Consider the following 23,017-nt stretch of genomic DNA (forward strand, 5'->3'; position numbering starts at 1 on the left):
CACTTGGCCAGATACGTTGACCGAGTGGAAGGTTTCCTGCTACCCAGGAGTACTTGTTGTACTGAGGCAGAGCAACGTAACTCAAACTGGCTTAACCACGCAGCAGCCATGCTGTGAGGTGAGGGACTGCAGGTCTGGGTGGTGAAATCTGCCATGGTCCTGAGTGATGAGGTCTGGGCGAAGAGGCAGGGTAATTAGGTTGGCTATCAACAGGTCGAGCAGCATGGTGTACCACTGCTGCCTGGGCCACGCTGGAGCGATCATGATCAAGCGAGCTCTGTCCCTGAGGAGCTTTAGCAGGACCCTGTGAACCAGCGGGAACGGTGGAAAGGAGTAAAGCAGTTGGCTCGTCTACGGCATCAGGAAAGCGTCTGAGATCGAGCCCAGGGAGAGGCCTTGGAAGAAGTAGAACATCTGGCATTTCCTGTTCTCGTGGGAAGCGAAGAGGTCTACACAGGGAAAGCCCCACTTCCAGAAAACAGAATGAATAATGTTTGGACGAATTGACCACTCGTGAGACAGGAAGGATCTGCTGAGTCGATCCGCCAGAGTGCTCCGAACCCCTGGGAGAAAAGACGCTACCAGGTCTACCGAGTGGGCTACACAGAAGTCCCAAAGCTGGATGGCTTCCTGACAAAGGGGGGAGGACCGTGTCCCTCTCTGCTTGTTTATGTAATACATGGCGGTTGTTTTGTCTGTGAACACTGAGAAACTACGGCCTTGCAGATGCTGTTGAAACGCCTGGCACGCAAGGCGGACTGCTCTCAGCTCTCGGACATTGATGTGCAAGGCCAGCTCCTGAGATGACCAAAGGCCTTGAGTGCGAAGATGGCCGAGGTGAGCACCCCAGCCGAGAGATGACACGTCCGTCGTCAGGGACATAGAAGGCTGAGGTGGATGGAACGGCATCCCTGCACACACCAGGGAGGGCGTCAACCACCAGTCGAGGGAGCCTAGGATGCTCGGGGGAAAGCTGACTATCACGTCTATGGCGTCTCTACCCGGGTGGTATACCGAGGTCACTCAAGACTGGAGGGGACAGAGGCGTAGCCTAGCGTGTTTGGTTACGAACAGGCAGGCAGCCATGTGACCCAGGAGACCAAGACAAGTGCGAGCCGATGTTGTTGGGAAGTTCTGTAGGCCTCGGATAATTGTTACCATCGCCTGAAACTGAGGCTGTGGTAAGCAGGCTCTGGCGAGATTGGAGTCCAGGATGGCCCCAGTGAAGTCTATCCTCTGTGTGGGCACCAGAGTGGATTTCTCTGTATTCATCATCAGGCCTAGACTCATGAATAGGTCCTTGACGATGTCCACATAATGAGTGACTTGTGCCTCAGAGGTCCCTCGAATGAGCCAATAGTTGAGATACGGAAAAATGTGTATCCGACGGCGGCGGAGGGAGGCAGTGACTACAGCCATGCACTTTGTGAATACTCTTGGGGCTGCAGAGAGGCCGAACGGAAGGACCGGAAACTGGAAATGTTGATGGTTGGCTACAAACCGGAAGTATCGTCTGTGTGGAGGACAGATGGCGATGTGAAAATACACGTCCTTCATATTGAGGGCGGCATACCAGTCTCCGAGATCTAAGGATGGGATGATGGCCCCTAGGGATACCATGTGGAACTTCAACTTTATCATGAACTTGCTGAGTTTTCACAGGTTTAGGATAGGTCTGAGACCTCCCTTCGCCTTGGGGATTAGGAAATAGCGGGAGTAGAACCCCTTGCCCCTTTCATGCTTTGGTAAGGAGCGTCCGCACCTCTTGTAAGAGGAGTTGCTCGTGAGAAGGCTCCCTGAAGAGGGACGAGGATGGGGGGTGGGAAAGGGGGGGGCGAAATAAACTGGTGGTGGTACCCAAGTTTCACCATGCGTAGGACCCAACGACCTGAAGTTAGCTGGGACCAAACAGGGAGGAAATAGGAGAGGTGGTTGTAAAAGGGAGGGAAAGGATCCTGAAAAGTCACTGGTACGCTGTCCTCGGGCGCACTTTCAAAAGTTTGGCTTTGGCCCCGTAGGTGGCTTGGAGGGGCCCTGATTTTGGCCCCCTTGACTGCCATCTACGACTGGCTTGACCACGCCTTCTGCCAAAGTCCTGCCTATGTCTAGGCGGAGGGTAAGGGCAGTGAGGCTGGGGGCGGAAAGGCTGGCGTTGAGTCACCGGCGTGTGCATGCCGAGAGAGCGCATAATGACCCTTTTGTCCTTCAGGCTTTGCAGCCTAGGGTCAGTCTTTTCGGAAAACAGGCCTCGATCGTCAAAAGGCAAATCCTGTATGGTATGCTGTAGTTCCGGCGGGAGGCCTGACACTTGAAGCCATGAAATGTGTCTCAAGGCAACTCCCGAGGCCAGAGTCCTGGCTGCAGAGTCTGCTGCATCCAGCGAGGCCTGGAGGGAAGTCCTCGCCACTTTCTTACCCTCCTCCAAGAGGGCAGCAAACTCTTGACGGGAGTCTTGAGGGATTAACTTGCCCACTGCTGCTCAGGTGTTGTAGTTGTAGCGGCTAAGTAGGGCTTGCTGGTTTGCCATCCGGAGTTGGAGGGCCCCTGCAGAGTATACCTTACGGCCCAGTAAGTCCATGCGCCTAGTCTCCTTTGATTTTGGAGCCGGAGCTTGCTGGCCATGGCGTTCCCTCTCATTGACAGACTGTACAACAAGGGAGCAAGGAGGATGGACGTACAGGTACTCGTGCCCCTTAGAGGGCACCATGTACTTGCATTCAACTCCCCTGGCAGCAGGTGGAATAGAGGCTGGAGACTGCCAGATGGTATCAGCATTGGCCTGGATCGTCCGAATGAATGGTAAGGCCACTCTTGTGGGGGCATCAGCCGACAGAATATCCATCACTGGGCCCTCTATCTCCGGCACCTCCTCTGTCTGGAGATTCATATTGAGTGCCACACGTCTCAGGAGGTCCTGATGGGCCCTCAGGTCTATTGGAGGAGGGCCCGTGGAGGATGTCCCCGCCACCGCCTCATCAGGAGAGGAGAAAGAGGAGAGGCCAGGGGCAAGTGGGTCTTGTGTGGACTCTTGCTCTTGGACGACCTCCAGCTCCAGTGGAATCTGGGAGTCTGATGGCTGAACAGGCGCTTCCTTCGTACCGATAGGAGTGGGGCGGCTGATAGTCGCCTCCGGCACCCGGTGCTCCGATGGAGCAGAGCAAGATGGGACTGGAGGTACACCTTGGTGGTATGCCCAAGGTGTCCAGAATGACCACTGATGGGGGCCTTGATCTTGGGCCTGGGTCTCCTGGAAGATTCTGGCGGGCACATCGGAGTCACGGTCCTGTACATAGGAACTGTCCACATGGGAGGACACCGATGCGTGTCGGGATGGCCAAGGAGGGGCTGAAAACCCCTGGGAAGAGTCTCCCTCTATGATTGATCTCGCTCTGTGTGGCACTGGGGATCGGTACCAGGAACGAGATCAGGACCTACAACCGGAGCAGTGCCGGGAGGTCGACCGGGATCTTGAAGCTCGGTGTCTGAAGTGGCTACGAGAGTCACGGTGCCTGGAGCGGTGCTGGGATATGGACTGGTGCCGAGAGTACTGGGCTGGCGAATGGGATGCTGATCGGTGCCACAAGTGCGACCAGTGCCGAGAAGGTGATCGGTGCCGGGACTGCGATTGGCGTCAGGACCTGGATCGACGATGGGACCGAGAACGCCGGTGGGATCACGATCATGAGCAGTGCTGACAGAGGGTGGTCTTATCAAGGCCGGCTTGCCTACCAATTGTATGACCTGCACTGGCAGTGCTGAGGTTGAGGCAGGGAAGACTCCGTCATCGTGATCAGCTCCCTCGCCGTGGAAAATGTCTTTGGCTTGGAGGGAATAGTGAGCTCAACCACGGCTCTCGCCGGGGAGCTTTCAGGTACCGGACTCGACAGCCCTTGCGGGACCGGAATCGACGGTGCCAATGTTGTCGGTGCCGCGGCAGGTGTAGGTGCTGGGCGGTCCGATCTAGCCGGGTGCTCTGGCTGCGGTGTAGGTGGCACGGAAGCAGTGTGAGTCTTATGTCTCTTCACCCCTGGGTAGAGAGAAAACCGTGCCAAGCAGACGTCGGTGCCGGCGATGGTCAGTGCTGAGAGGCCTTAGCAGTACCGGTGCGATCCGGTGCCGAAAAACCGCTTCTGCCCGTGGATTGGCCAGTGCTTGGTGCTGAGGGCGGAGGAGTAAGAGCCTCCATCAGGAGCTGTTTGAGATGAAAGTCCCACTCCTTTTTCGTCCTCGGCTTGAAGCCCTTGCAGATCCGGCACTGATTGGCGAGGTGGGATTCCCCGAGGGACTTACGGCAGGAGTTGTGGGGATCTCCTGTTGGCATCGGCTTGTGATAGGCCGAGCATGGTTTGAAACCTGGTGAACCAGGCATGGGCCCCAGCACCGGGTGCGGGGAAGGGAGTAATCCCCGAACCTCTCTTAACTATATACACTAACAATGTTATAAAACGAATAATAATTAACTGCAACTATGGAAATATCAACTATATACACAAGAATAACGAGAGAACTACGAGTAACTAGGGAAGTGGAGATCAGCTAAGGCAAGCTCCACTGTTCCAACGACCGACATGGGTGGTAAGAAGGAACTGAAGGGCTGTTGAGTCGGCAGGGGTATATATCCGGCACCAGGGCGGCGCCACTCTAGGGGGCAACCCAGCTGACCCACCAAGTGTTGCTAGGGTAAAAATCTTCCGACGAACGTTCACGCAGCGCGCGCACACCTAATTGGAATCAATATGAGCAAGCACTCGAAGAAGAATTTGCAGATACCATGGTACTGTACAGTTCTTTCATTACTTGTGTGTCATGTTTATCATGAATGGACATTATATATTTACTTCAAAAGGACATATACTAGTATACCTTTGGTTCTTACGGAAGTAAGAGAATAAATATAGTGCAGATATTTAAACTTTCTAAATATGCTTATAAATGTATTCAGATACTTTGCAGTATAATATTACTGATAATATTTTCAGGCTGTATTTTTTATCATATATACCAATAAAGGCAAGTAGCTCTTTTTCACTATTTATAAATCTGGTAATTAATACTTGAACTTTGGGTTAATTATGTAAACTCAGAAGTAATTTCTAAAAAACATTTATCCTTAGCACCATATTTTTGAAAGACATTATTCAGAAAGGATAAATCTCCATTGCATATTTTCATGTATACAGATTCAAATATTACCCTTTAGCTTGCATTAAAAGAATCTGAAGGAAATTAACACAAATTTAACTTAAAGCAGTATGCAAGTGTACAAGCAACACAACAATATACATTAAGTTTTGAGTTAATAGTGCCATATATTGTTATGCCTGTCAATTACAGCACAGGAACATTGGCCTTTTTTTTTTTTTTTTTAATCTGAGAAAGATGATGATTTTATTCACTGTTGGGAAAATACTTCTTGCAAAGATATGATCTATACATATCTGGATTTTCTGGTATTTTGTGAATCAGTTGCAATCGGATCTAAAGGTAACATAAAAAACAAATACATGCTTCAGTGGAAGATAATCACTACAGTTATGCCTACATATAATGAGACCCAGGTAAGAACACAGTGCTTTTCCTAATTCACACACTTCTGCTTTTTGTATATTTGCCTGTATTTGTATTCCTAAGTACTCCACATTATTAAATGTTTCATAGATATGTAACTCCCATGGAGTATAATGGAAGTTGTTAGCTAAAACCCAGGGAAGTCTGGTTTAGGAAGCTTAGAGGTTAACATTGCTTTAGTATTTTTTGTTTTTTTAAATTCCCTTCTCCTTGCGAATGACATTCATCCCATATGCAAAGTAACACATCTACATGCTGTACCCATTGTTTACATGCTAATATACTAGGATATTTTATTTAGTTGTATTACTTTAACTACCAAAATCATAAATTAAAATGCATATGCAGTAAGAACAGATTATACAACAAATATCTGTTTTTAAATTGCCTTGGGACTGTTTATGGAGCTCTCTGGACTAAAGCAACTACTAAAACTAGATCTGAATGCCATTATAAATGGTCATTTCTTATATAGCCCATATTTATATTTATCAATAAAAGCAGACTTAAAGCTTGCAATAATGCCTTGGTGGAAAAAGCAGGACAAATTTATTATCTGTGATCCCTTCTTTATCTTTTGCCATTACATTTGGGATAACTCTGAAGTACTTAAATTTTATGAATAAGTCTCATTAGTCCACGACTCTTCTATTATATGCAAAAATCCTCCATCTAAAAATGAGATATGAAAAATGCTTCTACATATTGTTAAAAAATAAGCAAATTACAGAGATATTGTCAGTGGAGTATAACAAAATCAAAGGATACTAATGCCTCAGTTTTATAGGATCTCTAAGATGAAGACCATATATTTGTTGAAAGTAACACTGAGACATTTGTTTTCAAAGCATGGGAGGCATTTAATTGTAGGTCTGCTGCAATAATTTTTGGTCTTATATGCAAAGCACAGGTGATTTAATTCTGTTTGATAAACCAGGCAGCAAAATGACTTCACAACACTATTATGGATAGGTTTAGTTTCTGGTTTGTCAAAAAAGCATCTAGCACACTTTGAGAGCTATATAAATAATGATAAACATTCTTACTAGCTCAGATAACAAACGTATATCAGAAATCAATTTACTCATAAAAGTACCATTTGCAATGCATTCTTCAAAATGGATTGGCTTCTAGCTATCTGAAGTTTTATTTTAATGTGTTTAAACAAATAAGAGCAATCATCAAGGAAACCTAACGGTCTTACTTTATTTTATTTGGTGTAATAGAAGGATAAATGTGAAAGTCAAGTGTTAATTCTACTTCAGGATGTTCGTCATCAAAAGTTTCAAATTCCAGTAGAATATAATTTCCGTTCTTTTCTGGGTTGCAGAATTCTGATGGATTCAGCCATAATACATAGATGTGAGTAATTTTTTAAAAGCGTGCATTGAATTTTTTCTTTTAATTAAAAAGTGTCTTCATGTAATCTGAAAATTATATAAAGCCATTAAAAAGCAGTAATATACTACTGTCTCAGTTTCATTTTATCCTATTGAAGTTTAACACGTGGTGGCAGCTTTCCAGATAGCTTGCATAAAAGATTCAAATTAGGTGTCAAAGTTGAATAAGGCAGGTTTGTTTTAATTTTCTCTCTCATGCACACTGCTAAAATGGAAATGGTAATGACAATATAACAAGTTTCCTCAAATAAATTAAGTTCACAAGACAATTCTTAAATTATGCCTAGTGTGCATCTCATTGATGTGCTGCAAGCTGACATGATATTGATGTATGGTATTCAAAAATGATCCAAAAATTGCATTTCAGCACAGATTGCAGTACATATTCTATTAATATATTCCACATTCAGATCTAAAGCACAAAGAGCATACATGTACCTGAAAGCTGTAACTCCCCTGCAGTGAGAAAGTGGAAAAATGGCACATAATGCCATTGTAGCTGCAATATTTCTGAACTAGGACACTCAGAAAAGGGCACTAGTTATTAACGTTTCTGGAAACTTTAAGTTTAATTCCACAGAAAAGATTTAGCTGCTTAGTGGTAAGAAAAAACCCAGATAGAACAGTTAGGTCTGCAAAGAAATTTGCTTTAACAAATATTAGAGGGAAAATATTTCAGAATCAGATTTCTCTACTAATCTCATATCCCGAGGCTATCCCCTTTTTCAGTTTTAGCATGTCAGGATATTGGTAAAGTTGTAAAAGAGCAAGAATATTTTTCTAAAAGGAAACAATACTACATAGAAAATATGCAATTGTTAATGTTTAGAGTATAGCCTCTTAAGAAAAGAAACCTAGTGAAGATACAGGATCTGCAGTTAAATCCTGCAGTCATGTACAATAATAAAACAAGCTTAAGAAGATACAGCATGCAGTGTGTGTGTCATTAATTATTGTGCATTTGAAAAAATCAATGCATCAATGAATATGTAGGAATGCAATAAAATGTAATGTTTTTTATTTTCACAATCTGATGAGAAGAGATTTTATTGAAACAGTGCTAAATTATAATATATTATATTAAAAGCTACCTGTTCATTTGCAAGGTTTACAAAACAGAAGACAAGGAAAAACAACATAGTTTCATACAAAAAACTAGATGAACTTTTCCAAAGCCATAATTTACTTGCCCGTGGATTTCACCCAGACATTTATCTAGGTGCATATAAATGCACACAGAGAAAGAGATAAATATTTCTATAGCAAATATATCTCTACTCAGGGTTGCTATCATAGAGGAAATATATAGTGCTATTTTTCAACTTTTAAAATAAATGTTTCTACAGAGAATTTCTCTCAAAATAGAATAAAATCACACTAATGGTTAAAAGGATCATTAAGAAAATGATTCCTATACTGAACTAAAACCTGAAGTGTTCATTCAGGCATAACTCCAACATGAGATTTGGCAGTTGTCAAAACTCTTGGCAACAGCTTTGTTAAAAAAAATCTTTCATCCCAAAGCCAACCCCGCCCAAACCAAACCAAACAAAAAAAACAAACAAACAAAAACACCTTGGAGTTTTTCACTATGGCTATCTGAATGGACAAAAGCCTGAATGAATTATCTCAATGAAAGGTGCTATTTCTTTTTCTGTCACTTTTGAATTATTACTACCCTGTTTGGTATATTCTTCTAGAGAAGTTACAGTGCTAACTGGCATAGTGCAACAAGGTTTTACACCACCACCAAACCCAGTCAACAGTTCTGGTTTTGCCATACTTGCCCTTTGTTCAAAATACCACCCCCACCCACAGATTAAAGATACCATCAGGCAAGAAAAAAACTCATATCTGTCTAGTGGAAAATATCTGTACTTCACAGGCCTTACACATTTGGGTCCAAGAAAAAGTAAAATGAAAACTTCATAGGCACTAGAGGTCTTTGCATCTTTCAAGGGCAAGATTTCCAATCTGTTGAATCTTGCAATGCAGAACACTTGTAATAAGCCCTTATCTCATCCGATTTAGAAATGAATTACCGCTAAAATGGAGTCTGGAGCCACAAAACCTACAGAGACCCCTTAACGTATTTTCCATCTACCATAAGCAAAACATCAACATCAAAATCCATTCATCTTTCTTAGAATCCATATCTAGAGTGTCTGGGTCCTAGCATTACAAAATTGTTAAAAATTTTTTTTTTTCATTTTAATCAAGATTGCCATTTCTTACCCAAATTTATACTCTAGGGTAGCCAGGAGGCCTTGGGAAGTCCCTGGGCGAAGATGCTAGAAGGCATAAGGTGTGATTAGTTAGTGAAGTCTTGTTTGTGATTTGCAGCATCAATGAAGAATCTTCTTTTTACCTATGACAGTCATAACTACTACTTCTCTATCATGAAGGACATTACATACTGCAAATGTAAAGTCTATTGTAGCCCACTCTTAAAATGCCCCACTTCCCGTACTAAAGCAGTTTATTCTATGCTTCACAAACAAGTAAACTAGGTCTTGTATTGTATCCCAACCCCCTTATCCTCAAATATAACCACATATCCCAATCCTCAAAAGCAAACACATTTATACTTATATTGTAAAATTTTCATATCAAAACTATAAATTAATTTTAAAACATACATTATTAGGTTACATTTGCAAGGGCTTCCTCAATTGCACCACCATTATTTGCATGTGTAAACCCCTTCCTTGACATGATTAAGAAGGATAATTTCTTTCTCTTTCCACTTGCTCTTCTTTGATGCTGAATTTGTGGTATCTATCATATGTTTATGATGATAATTCCATCTGCTGGCCAAATACAAATGCAATACCCCTTTCTTCATTACCAGATATTAACATAGCACAAACAATAAGAGCCCTTTTCTATAAACCAGAAAAAAACCCAACACTTTCACTTTCCTTTATCATTGTAAAGCTTACTTTTAAGACTCAAGCATGCACTCGTTCCTCTTTTATGAACACTTAAAACTTTCATCATCAGTGTCTCCAACTCCAGATTGTATGTCTCAGTTTTAAGGTTAGATACTAGCCAGCCAATATGTGGTTATGCAAGGTGGAAAGGCAGAACAAAGAGCCTTCTTTGCCCTGTTCCTACGCTCCCCCAAGCACAAGGACCAGCATACCTGTGAATGGGAAAGAGGAAGGGATATATCTTCTTCTTCAACCCCAGCTAACTCCAGTGAGCTCCAACAAAGAACTGTGGGAGTCATTGTATCCCCATGGAGCATAATGCCTTTAGGAGTAACCCCTGAGATGGGGTGGGTCCACATTGATCTTTGTGTCTTAACTTAAGTTCTTTTGGAATTTACAGTACACTTTAGTACTCAACTAAGTTGCTGTTATTAGTCAGGCATACTTACCCATTCCTGTTTTGAAAGTTCTTTGTTCTTGTTAGTGAGCCCATCTTGGTCCTTTCACAGTTTTTTCAAAGACCAAAAAGAAGGAAAACATTATCATTGGTGGTGTTTAGTAGTAAAATTGTTTTTTGCATGTTAGCAGCCACCACTGATAATTTGCCTCTTCAGAAGTTATTCTTTTGATAAATGATATTTTTACCTATCAAGCTGATAAGAATATCAGTACCATCATATTACGGTTTGCGCCTCTATCTTAGATCTTCTTGATAAAACTATAAGAAGCAAATACACCAAAAGGAAGATCCACTTTTTATGTGAAGACTAGCGATTGCAGCTATTATCTCTCTTCCTCATGTTGTTTTCACTTTCATTATGAATTGGTTTTGGCAACAGATTTATGATATGAGACTTCACTGAGCTAGAGAACACATGCATGAAAAAGAAAATGTGTGAAATGACCATATTGCTGGAGTATTTTGATCATGTTGTTGAGTTTTCTTGTTATCATATACTTAAGGGAAATATACTACAATTGCAACAGTAACCACTTACAACCTCTCTCTTTCACTTGTTTTTTGTTAAGAATTATGTTATTTGCAGTCAGAATAGCTCAAGATGCAGCAGTGAAATGAAACCTATGTCCAATGTTGCCAGAAAACAGAAAAAAATGTAACAATGTTTCTCTCTCTTATTTGCTTTTGATTAAGGATGGATGACTGCTACCAAGACCACTTGAAGATGAAGTCCTTGCCCTAACCTTCAAAACAACAGCAAAAATATATTTCTCTTTTCTTCTTTACTTTGTGTTAAGGATAGAAGCTGACTTTCTGGAAGCACTGCAGCAAGTTGTGAATAATGTATGAAATGAAAAATTCCTGCTTACTGCACAGACAGAGTACAGACAGCTAGCTATATGCTACATGCTAGCCAAACACAACCAAACAACCCAGAAAACTAAGAAATCCCAAGACCTACCCTACTTCTCCCACAGGAAATTAAGACAAAAAATATGTTTTTTTTGTTTCCTCCCACTAAAACCCCTGAGGCACTCACTTAGCTCCAGTCAAAAGAAGATCCTCACTCATTAAAACTCCAAGCCCACCAACATAAAAATTCATCCAGAATACTAAAAAGGAAACTAAATAACATTCTGTTTAGAAGTTTATAGTGAGTTTTAAAAGTTTGTAAAATTTTCCCATCTAGCCCTCATCTAGATATTGGTTGTAACTTTAAGTCTCAAAGTCACATCTACAAGCGTCTTCCAGTTGTGTGAATATATTGGAGAGTTATGTGACAGAGAAGGAGTGGCTTCCAAGGCAAATGAGAGGGTGTTTAAATCACTGTTTCAATTAGGTATTCAAATATTAGATGGTGGCTAGAGTTTGTCATCTACGATCTGAACTACTTTAAGGGGTAGTCCATGTTTTGACATCTCTATCTTACTTGTTTTTAATGTAAACATATTTGTGGTTTGATGGTACTGTGATACCACATGATGATACAATACAAAGATGTTGTGATGGAACATGTTTGTTTTTATGTTCGTCCAGTAAAAGTGCTTATTACTAAATTGTTTGTTGCAGTTTGTTGAGTTACTGCCCAAAGACCCATATAATGACAAGGGTCCAGTTGTGCTGGAAAACAAGGAAAACAACTTTATTCCTTGCCCCAACAAGCTTACAAACAAATGAAAACAGACAAGCAAAGGACAAAAAGGATACAATGTACAAGCAAGGATACAAAAGAGTCCTTCAATAATTTTATTATTTTTTCATTTGTAAAATAGTTTCTCCTTATTTGGTGGCACTGTACTTACTCAAAAGCTCCTCATAAGAACAGTTCTGCCCATCTTTAGTTTTAACTAATAATGACATGCAGACCAGTGTTACTGTAAAGACAGAAGCACAGCTGTTCCACATAACTCTCAAGGAACTAATCTGTGCTGGAGCAATTAAAAAAAAAAACTAGTTTGTGAATTTCATAAGGTCCTTAATAGTATCTAATCATTGACACCTCCAAGCCTAATATAGTTCAGCTTTTTGTTGACTACACTTGAGAGACCCCTTCCTTTTCATACTACAAGTGGACAATTTGATCTAAATGTTAAAAAGTGACTAATGATTTAGGGTGCCTTCATTTTTGGATGCCAATTTTACACAGCTTCATATGGCCTGGTTTTTTGAGGGCCTATAGTGCTCAACACTTCCTGAGAAACCATGCCCCTTCAAGGAATTTCAAATTGGATAGGGTCCCTAAAAAACGGAGTCAGGCAGAATCACTAATCATCTTCTAAAATGTAGATCTTAAAGCCTATTATTGAAAGATTCATAAAGTTCAAGGCCAGAAAGGACCATTGTAACCATCTAGTCTGACCTCCTGTATATCACAGGCCACAGAATTTACCCAAAATAATTCCTAGAGCACACTTCTTAATTTTTCAAGGCTGGCTCAGTTTAACACAGCATGAAATTAAAGGTGACAATAGCTCAACAATAAATGGATTTATTTAAAAGAGAATTTTAAAGACAGAGTTGATTTGAACAAATAACTATTTGTGGATATGGACTGTACCCATGCAGCCTACATTACTCACGAATTATGAGTCACCCCCACAAGATGAAATGTTATAGTCCAGGATAGTTATGTCCTACTATATTTCTTATACATGCAAATGATGTATGTATAAAAATGAATGTAAAATGTCAAAACTAATTATTTTCTAATTAAGCTGAATTTTTTTTTGGCTCACAAGAGACTAAGATTAACATGGATTATAAAATTCTGTTGAACCCTCTTATTGATTGTGGGCAGAACCACCATCAAATGTTCTAAGAACGTCAGTCACATGTGTCAAGCATCAGAGGGGTAGCCGTGTTAGTCTGGATCTGTAAAAGCAGCAAGGAATCCTGTGGCATCTTATAGACTAATAGACATTTTGGTGCATGAGCTTTCGTGGGTGAATACCCACTTCGTCGGATGCATGTAGTGGAAATTTCCAGAGGGCAGGTATATATATGCAAGCAAGAAGCAAGCTAGAGATAACAAGGGCATCTGCTCTAACCCCTCAGACAGAGACCAACACCTTTAAGATCTCCACCAAGCATTCTCAAAACTACAATACTCGCAAGAGGAAATAAGGAAACAGATCAACAGCGCCAGACGTGTACCCAGAAGCCTCCTACTGCAAGACAAACCCAAGAAAGAAACCAACAGGACTCCACTGGCCATCACATACAGTCCCCAGCTAAAACCCCTCCAATGCATCATCAGGGATCTACAACCCATCCTGGACAATGTTCCTACACTTTCACAGGCCTTGGCTGGCAGGTCAGTCCTCACCCACAGACAATCTGCCAAGCTGAAGCATATTCTCACCAGTCACTGCACACCGCACCATAGGAACTCTAGCTCAGGAACCAATCCATGCAACAAACCTCGATGCCAACTCCACCCACATATCTACACCAGCGACACCATCACAGAACCTAACCAGATCAGCCATACCATCACCGGTTCATTCACCTGCACGTCCACCAATGTAATATACGCCATCATATGCCAGCAATGCCCATCTGCTATGTACATCGGCCAAACGGGACAGTCTCACGGAAAAGGATAAATGGACAGAAATGAGATATTAGGAATGGCAATATACAAAAACCTGTAGGAGAACACTTCAACCTCCCTGGCCACACAATAGCAGATCTTAAGGTGGCCATACTGCAGCAAAAAAACTTCAGGACCAGACTTCAAAGAGAAACTTCTGAGCTTCAGGTCATCTACAAATCTGACACCATCAGCTCAGGATTAAACAAAGACTGTGAATGGCTTGCCAACTACAAAACCAGTTTCTCCTCCCTTGGTTTTCACACCTCAGCTGCTAGAACAGGGCCTCATCCTCCCTGATTGAACTAACCTCGTTATCTCTAGCCTGCTTCTTGCTTGCATATATATACCTGCCCCTGGAAATTTCCACTACATGCATCCAACGAAGTGGGTACTCACCCACGAAAGCTCATGCTCCAATACGTCTGTTAGTCTATAAGGGCCACAAGACTCTTTGCTGCAGTCACATGTGGTTATTCATCATATTTCTGGCATATATACAAGGATTAGTACATCTGTGTCATTATTATTAAACTGTAGGTTTGTCAAAGGGGAATATTGGCTTGTTGTCATATAGTATGTCTGAATTTCTGTCATGAAAATAGGCATCACAAGTGGAAGTTTCTTGCAGAATAGTCTTTTCTTAGGATAATCTTTACACCATTTCCTATATCAAAACTCAGCCTGCTAAATTCATGCTTTCACAACAGTCAAATGGAATTGACCCTATATCTTGCTGTCCTGCAGAGATCATCGCTGACGAAATATGCACGAGAGCTGATTATACTCTGTTGGAAAAGGGAGAAGCAGAAGTGATTGAAATTTCTATAGAGAACATCAGTCCTTGCTTAGAAGAATTTTACATATAAATAGGGCATAAAACAGTCTGTATTCATTTTGTTCCCCAGTTGTTGACAAAAAATATCATCAGCTCCACTGTATATTGCACTCCTAAACTTCTATCTTCTTGTAATGCAAACCTAGATCTGATTAATCAATCAGTGAATCACTGTGCTTATGTAGAGTCACCCAAAATGAGAATCTCATTGCCCTTAATAAATGAAATACGAAAGCAAATTAAAAGTCAGTATCAAGCAAATAAATTCTGAGATTAGTTTTGAAAAGATCCAGGAGCTAATATAGAAATAGGAAGGCAGTTCTTAGAGAAGCTGCCAAAAGAGTCAAAGGCCAAGGACCATAGGCAGTGGTCCTGACATGAGAAACTATTAATGTCTAGAAAGTAATCCATGCAGAAGCAGAACATTGAATTTATAATGAACTTTCATTCATAAGTGGGTAAAATTTCTAGTTTGATGTGCTGCAGCTGAACAATACTTGAGCATAGACTGAAATTATTTTTATGTAAGATCTACGGGATACTTTGAAGATCAGAAGGAAATGAAGGCTGCTATAAAGAAGTGATCTGGAGGTCAAATAAATTGATAGAATTGGTCTGGTGTGAGTCTGAAAACAGTGAAATAAATGCATTAGCTTTAAGAAGGCTATACTGGAAACTAAACATGTTACTGTGCCTTAGAAATATCTCAAAGTGAGTACTGAATGGCCAGCGTAATTACTTTATGTGTGAAAATAAATTGTGCTGTATCTTTCTCATCTGGTATTTATTCTTTTATATACCATATTGGGTTTTAATTTGAGAACCTGATGATTTATGTTAATTTAACCATTCCTTTGTGTCTCTCTCTTTTTCTAGAAGTGAATTTAGTGCTCATGAAAGGTACTAGCTTAATAACTTTCTTTATCAGTAGAGCAGGTACAATATAGACAGTTCCAGTGCATGCACCTTCACACTGCTCTGCTGTTGTGCCTGAAAACTGTTATGGAAAGACTTACTCCAAGGAAAAAGGGTAATTCAGTTTTTGGCCTTTCTGCACAGAGTGACCAGGGTGCCAAACAGTGAGTTGTTTTGTGTTACAATGTTCATTAGGGACCGCAATAAGACCAGCTCGTCCTTTACATAGGCTACTGAACTGTTATTAGATGCCAGCTATTTCTGATGATTACCAATATATGCAGAGTTGAACCAGCATTTTAGGGGTAAATTGTTTGTTAAACTCCAGATCTAACCATTTTCCTGAATTCAGGAAAATGGAAAGTAGATGCCAAAAAAGACTTGATTCATTCACATTCATTCTTTGCATTTTGCTGGACAGCTTGAAATATTTCCACTAACATTTTATTCTTAATTTATTCTTGAATACCTGTTCCATTGACTGATTGCTCTTGCTGTTGAGAACTTTTCCCTACTATCCACACTTCCTTCCTTTCCAGTCATTGCTCAATGTCCTATCAACTTTTGAGACTATGAGTAATTCCCTTCCTTCATTTATACTCCTTGAAGATGTCCCCGTCTAACTATCTTCATGTTTTCTCCTTTTTAAACTATATACATTTAGCCCCCTTTGTCTCTTCTTACATTCTTCCAAATTTGGTTCCCTTTTTTGTATTTTCCCCATTTTTTCTACATCCTTTCTGAACAGTGGGGCCCACAATATTCCATCCACAGTGGCACTACAGCTACATAATGATAAGCAGCAGATAGAATAAAGACAAGATTGGAGCTGGCGCTAAGTATAAGCAGACGAAGCAATTGCTTAGGGCCTGGGCAGCTCAAGGGGCCCCCTACTTGCTTTTTATTATGTGGTGTGTGTGTGTAAAATATTCCTTCTTAGGGCCCCCAATTGGCTGGCAGCACCTGTAATGGTATGTCTACACTACCTTCTGAATCGGCTGGCAGCAACTGATCCAACACAGGTTGATTTACCGCATCTAGTCTAGATGCGATAAATCGATCCCGAAGAGCTCTCCTGTCGACTCCTGTACTCCACTGCTGTGAGAGGAGCAGATAGAGTCGACGGGGAAGCAGCAGCTGTCGACTCACTGTGGTGAAGACACCACGGTAAGTCGATCTAAGAATGTCAACTTCAGCTACGTTATTCACATAGCTGAAGTTGCATAACTTATATCAATCCCCCACCCCGGTCCCCACAGCGCAGACCAGGCCTAAGATTATGTTTACTAGTGGAGTGAAGTGCAACTACACAGAAGAGTCAATGTTAGGGGAAGTGAGCAGGGTAAATTCTGCTCTCATCTCTCTGTACCAGTGCTATCTCCTTTGCTCACACCTCTCCATAATTGGGAGTCTTTATATCTCCCCTAGCTTTCACTTCTCTCCTCCACTCAAATAGGCTCACCAGCTTTTTAAGATATATTTGTGCTGTCATCGTGTCACAAATTACAGTCATAGTCACATTGTGTCTCCAGGATGAAGGGTCAAACCCTAGCCTACTTCCTCAAACAAGGAGTGCAGGATAGCAGGAGTGGGATTGATTGAAAAACAGTGGTTGAAGCAATTTTGTACAAACTTACACTGTTACTGGGCTAACTGAATCTCTAATCCTCCTCCTGTTCCTTCCACAGTTCCTTTAAAGGTCTCAAGCTGTCACCTGTCAGAGTGGAATCATGCAATTCTCACACTCTCAGACTGGGCCTTGAGTTACAGTCCCCTCCCTGTGTATCAACCATGATTTACCTCAGCAGGTCTCACATATCCAGACCCTGCAATTCTGTTCTCTCTGGGGCAATGAGAGCAGTAATCAAACAGCCTCCTTAAAGCAAAGTATTATTTATTTGGAACAAAAGCATTTCAGAGAACACGTAACTTCAAAACAATAACAGATTGTATGCTTATCTAGCTTTTCCTTCAGGCTTATCATTTCATGGCTCTGGGATAGCCCAAATTATTAGACACTCTCCAGAGAGTCTCTCTCTTTGTGTTAGCCTGTCTCCCTAGACAGTTTTTGGCAAGTGACACCCCCCTCCCTTTTCCCTTGAGAAGGGCTCTAACACTTTGGCATTCTTTTCATTTCCAAATGCCAAACTTTGCCAAAATAAGTCTTGCAATTTATTAGATTGAAGACAGCAGTACCGAAGCTAGTCATTTCTATGATTCTATAAGCATACTCTTCAGTGTTCCTATCTGAGAAGCCAGTGTGTCACCTTCATATACACAACCAGTTGAATTCAGCCATTATAAGCATATAATAAACATTCCACTACCATCAGTATATAATAATTGAGCTCTCTGACCAAGTCACATACCATGTTCATAAAACTACTACATAGCTGTACTCATAACATTATTACATGTCTTCTCCATATCTGACACTCAGACTTTTTAAGAAAGAAATAGAATAGTGAGGCATCATAATTTTCAGCCACAGGTGAACATTTTGGAGGATGTTCTGAGCTATTGAACAGAGGAGTTTAGAATGGACCCTTAACTAAAGCCCTGTCCCATCATTGTGACATTAGAAAATACAGTATGCACTTATGAAAATTCTATGTTCATTTATGCAGCTGGACTGTAAGACAAAAGGTTCAATAAAAGGTAAAATGAATGATTCCCTGGTTGTTCAACAGACTTTACCGAGGGGGGGATTTAATATATTAATTTTCACCACCGATGGCAGAATCATTCAAGATTTCTACATCTCGTCCTATAACTCTATCACAGATGAAAGCAAAGCCAAAGTTAGCAAAAAAGAAAAAAATCTGAAAGACAACATTAAGATTGCCTACTATGACCAAGTTTACTGCAGACATGCACCGGATTATATTTATAAGCTTTCAGATCGAAGACAACAGAAAACATACTTTGTCCTGTTTCCATTTTAAAAATAACCACAAATTAATTACTCAGGCATGCTCATATTATTTCTTTTAATTGAGAGAACAGAAATATTGCTCAGATGGAAGGAGGATTTTGAAAATGTAGCGCAGTTTGGGAATGGTGTGTACACCAAGTGTTTCACTCTTGTTTTATTTTTTGTTTTTTGTGTGTGTAAAAGATCAGGTTTATGACAAATTATAAACAATAATAAATCACAATTATATTCCACTATTTTTACTGCTACCAGATAGGAGAAGGTGGCACATTGTGCCTTATTAACTCAGCTGCAGAGAGACAGGCTACCGTTAAGGCAAACTAGGCGGTTGCCTAGGGCACCAAGATTTGGGGGCACCAAAAAGCAGTGCCCCCAATTTTTTTTTACAGCGTTCCTGGGCTGGGCTGCCGGCGGCGCGCTGGCACATGCGGCTCAGATTCCCTCTCCCAGTGGCCGCTCCATGCAATTATTGTCATTGCCGGGGGGGGGGGTAGCGTGCTCGGGGAGGGGGTGTAGCAGAGAGGAGTTAGGGTCGGGAGCCCTGCGGCAGCTCCCCCCTGCCCTCAGGCATCCTCTGCTTGTGGCAGCTCCCTCTCCCCTCCCGGGCCCGGGGAGCCGTGCAGCAGCTCCCCACTTCAGCTCCCCTCTGCTATGTCCCCTCCCCAAGCACACCATCGCTGCTCCACTTTTTCCGCCTCCCAGGCTTATGGTGCAAAGCAACTGTTTGGCACTGCAACCCTGGGAGAGGAGCAGAATTTGAGCGGAGGCAGCGAACTGTGGAAGAGGAGGAGCAGAGATGAGCTGGGGTGGGGAGCTGCCGCACGGCTCCCGGGGGGGGAGCTGACATGGGAGGGGGGCACCTCAGCACAAAGGGGGGAAGCTGCTGTGGGGAAGTGTGCCTCAGGGTGGGGGGGGGGGCAGAGAACTGCAGCAGGGCTGGGAGTGGGCGACGCTAGGTGGAAGTTTCACCTAGGGTGTGAAACTTCCTTGCACCAGCCTTGCATAGAGACTATGCTGAGACTAAAATGACAATGAATGGTTTTGCACTGATAGTTCAGAGCAGAACAGGGCAGAGAACATTAGTGGTACTTTGAAGTCTATAGCCCTATGTGATAGTCAGGGATAGGATGTGAAGAAAACAATGGTAATATTCCTGGCTACCTCTTTCTTTGAGAAAAAAATGCATTCTTGCACTCACATAGCCCCAAGAGTTATATATTTTACATATGGATGTAAAATTAAGTCCCAAGAAGTCTGTCTACATGGACCTTGGGGTACATCTACTACCAGATCGGCGGGTAGTAATCCATCTATTGAGGATCAATTTATCACGTCTCGTCTAGACCCGATAAATCGATCTGTGAATTGATGCCCGTACTCCACCTTGGCAGGAGGAGGAAGCAGCGTTGACGGGGGAGCCGCGGCAGTCGAGTCGCTGCCATGAGGACGGCCAGGTAAGTCGAACTAAGATACTTCAACTTCAGCTACGCAAATAGATCGTAGATCGACTACCCCCCACTCCCCAGTGGAGACCAGCCCTAACTGCAGGATCAGACTTAATGTGGAGAGTGAGGGCTCACTTTGTTCTTTTATGGAGTGGTAAGATGTGCTACCCACTTTGCCACCAATACCACTCTTCCAAACCCTCCACATGGATCTGACTCATAAAGACTTGATTTTGCCCTGTGTAAAGAAGTCACTTTAAACAAATTGATTTATTAAAACACTATTTTTGCTATAAGACATGTTAAAACTGGAAAATTACAATGTATGTTGCCACAAACTTTAATAAGAGGTAGATTCAAAGTAACAATAATTTATATATTTTATGTGTTTGAAAAGTTATGTGTGGGAGTATGTGTATTTGCTACACTCTTCCCTGAGTCACTTCAAAACCAATACCTGTACAGAGACAATCATTCAAGATCATCCCTACAGAATTCAGCAGAATGAAGCTGCTTTAATAATAATTGGAGTTTTACTCCCCAAAAAGGTTACAGCTTCGAGCCCAAAAAGCATGAATCTGAGCATGGCCCTTGAGAAAAGCTAGCAGCCATATGCATCACTCCACTCGTGTAAGAAGTTACTGTGACTTTCTTAGGGCCAATTACAAAAAATAATTTTATTATACTGATGGGTTTAAGTGATATCAAATACACACATGCTCTTTTAAAAAAACAGTGATTTTTTAAAATGTCAAATTAAACACAGTATGAACCCTTGTTCTAGTTTTCTGCAGCATCTACAATTATCTGAAGATATAGTTACCAAGTTTAAAATTGTGATCTCACAGCTATAAGTGCTGAGATTTCACAACAGAACTGAAAGACCAACTTTCAATGAAAGTTCTTAAAAGCCTTGGCAAGACCCTTTCCCCCCCAACTTACTTTGAACACTGGATTCCTCCCCACCCCCATCCATAACCACAAATCTACTAGAAAATGTCTTACTCACCCTGCATTCTTGGTGTTCGTTTCCTGCGATCCCTGAAGGCTGCCCCTGACTGCAGGGCCTCGAGCAGATTATCCATCACTCCTGTCTCATCACCCTCTGTGAATAGGGGAAAAAGTAAAATTAATCTCAGTGCAATAAAGTGAGACTGCAGGAAAAAAAGAAAGCAAAACTGCCATTAGATTTACATAAAAACTCTACATTAAATTCATATATAATATAACATACTGAATGCTTCATACATACTCCTGACTAGTTTGCTTATGATGCTCTATTAAACAATATTGATGACAACCCCACTGTTCTTTCAATTTGAAGACCTCGTCCTGTGTATTGTTGATGACATGTTCAGTATACAAATAAACAATTGCTGATCGGTGACTGCTACTTGATGGTTAAGAACCTTATAAGATATTCCTGAGCAAGAATCGAGTGACCCTATTTAATGGAATAAATGCACATGGAGAAATTTGATAAAACATAGTGACTTGAGCTTAAATACCAATTGTGTTAATATTGCAAACATTTAAAATAGTCTGTTTATATCTCAGAGATCTATAAAATAAACACATTTCTTTCCATTTATTTATTTATTCATTCTATTTATACTGCATGCCTACTAATTTCACGTGGGTTCTCCTTGGTCTTTCAAGTAGGTAGCTTTGAGAAGGAATTAAAAAAATGACTTCACTGCGAGACATATATCTGAACTCAGTACACAGGACACCATTTCTATCTTGCTCCCATTTTTTCGTATTCAGGGAGGCAAGCCATTAGGCCTTAAATTGCCTGGCTCCCTGGAGCATTATGGGAGGTTGGTTAAAATGATTAAATTATTTTTCCTATTATTCATATGAGTGTTCAACTTTCTTCATGTTTCAATTTGTTCTGCTATTAAAGGCTCAGGGTGGCATGTAATAATGCAAGAAATACAGGTCAAGGATTGCCATAAGTTGTAACTGCATCAATGAACCATGTCTCTTGTTCTGTTCATGTGTATATGTTAAGATCTAAATCTCAAAAGCTGACTAGACTCAGTGAACAGGTAGAGTAATGCGATGTTGCATTTTTATTAGCATCTCTGGGACTTTTTGTTGTCAACTGAATATTAAGTACCTCACTGGACTGTAGGAAAACAATTAGTTTACATGAAATATTTGTGTCTTTGTAAATATTTTTAGTCTGTGAATCATGAAGAAACAATAGGATGCTGAAAGACATATTCAGAAGATACACTCTCTCTGTCTCCCCCACCCCCTCATTACTTTTATAGTACTCTTTCACTGCATATGGTTCTTCAGTTTGTTTCACTACTACATATAGATTAATTGGGCCACATTTAGACCCGAAGTAAGAATATGCCAATCCCATAACAGTCCTTTTTAGACGACAAACATTAGTGCAAATTAAATGGTAAACTGATTGTAAATCAACGCAATAGAAAACATTTAGCATTCAGCAGGTGTGGAAAACGTGTAAGTTATGTGTAGTGGGATGTGGAAAGCAGCACAGCCAGAAAAGCAACCAACAGAAGCCTCTCAAATAGCAGGCCAGATTCTGATCTTGTTTTATGCTTGTGAATCTTTAACCCTTGATGTCAATGGAACTATTCCTTGTGCCACTTAGGTCAGAAGTGTGTGTGTGGAGGGGAAGTGGTTGTTTTTGCGTACATAACTCCATTAGTTGCTTTTCCTGCACTGAATTTATGTTTAAAAGATGAAGATTTAAGAGAAAGTAAAATGAGAATGAACTATTACAGCAAACATTTAGCCTCAAATGCTTATTAAAGCGTGGAAACAAAAATATACAGTACCAGTTTCAAAAATGGACTGAATATGGTCACTTCATATGTAAATTTAGCTGTTCTATTATAGACATTATGTTCAGAAATTAATAAACATAGTGGTTACCAATATGCATTTTAG

The 23,017-nt window shown here is 41.3% G+C and overlaps 1 protein-coding gene across 9 annotated transcripts in view; it reads right to left on the reverse strand.

Moving 5' to 3' along the window:
- The window catches only part of DIAPH2 (diaphanous related formin 2), an 867,723-nt gene that overhangs the window by 130,548 nt on the left and 714,158 nt on the right, over positions 1-23,017 (reverse strand). For 6 of the 9 annotated variants that reach the window (XM_030576660.1, XM_030576661.1, XM_030576659.1 and 3 more), the window contains one exon: positions 21,096-21,191. In XM_030576660.1, the coding sequence (XP_030432520.1) occupies positions 21,096-21,191 (96 nt within the window). Of the gene's footprint in view, positions 1-9,203; positions 9,260-10,350; positions 10,402-14,377; positions 14,742-21,095; positions 21,192-23,017 lie in introns of those variants that run through there. The other 3 variants (XM_030576662.1, XM_030576664.1, XM_030576663.1) reach the window with 3 other exon arrangements.

Source organism: Gopherus evgoodei, chromosome 9 (assembly GCF_007399415.2).
Source record: "Gopherus evgoodei ecotype Sinaloan lineage chromosome 9, rGopEvg1_v1.p, whole genome shotgun sequence".
NCBI lineage: Eukaryota > Metazoa > Chordata > Testudines > Testudinidae > Gopherus > Gopherus evgoodei.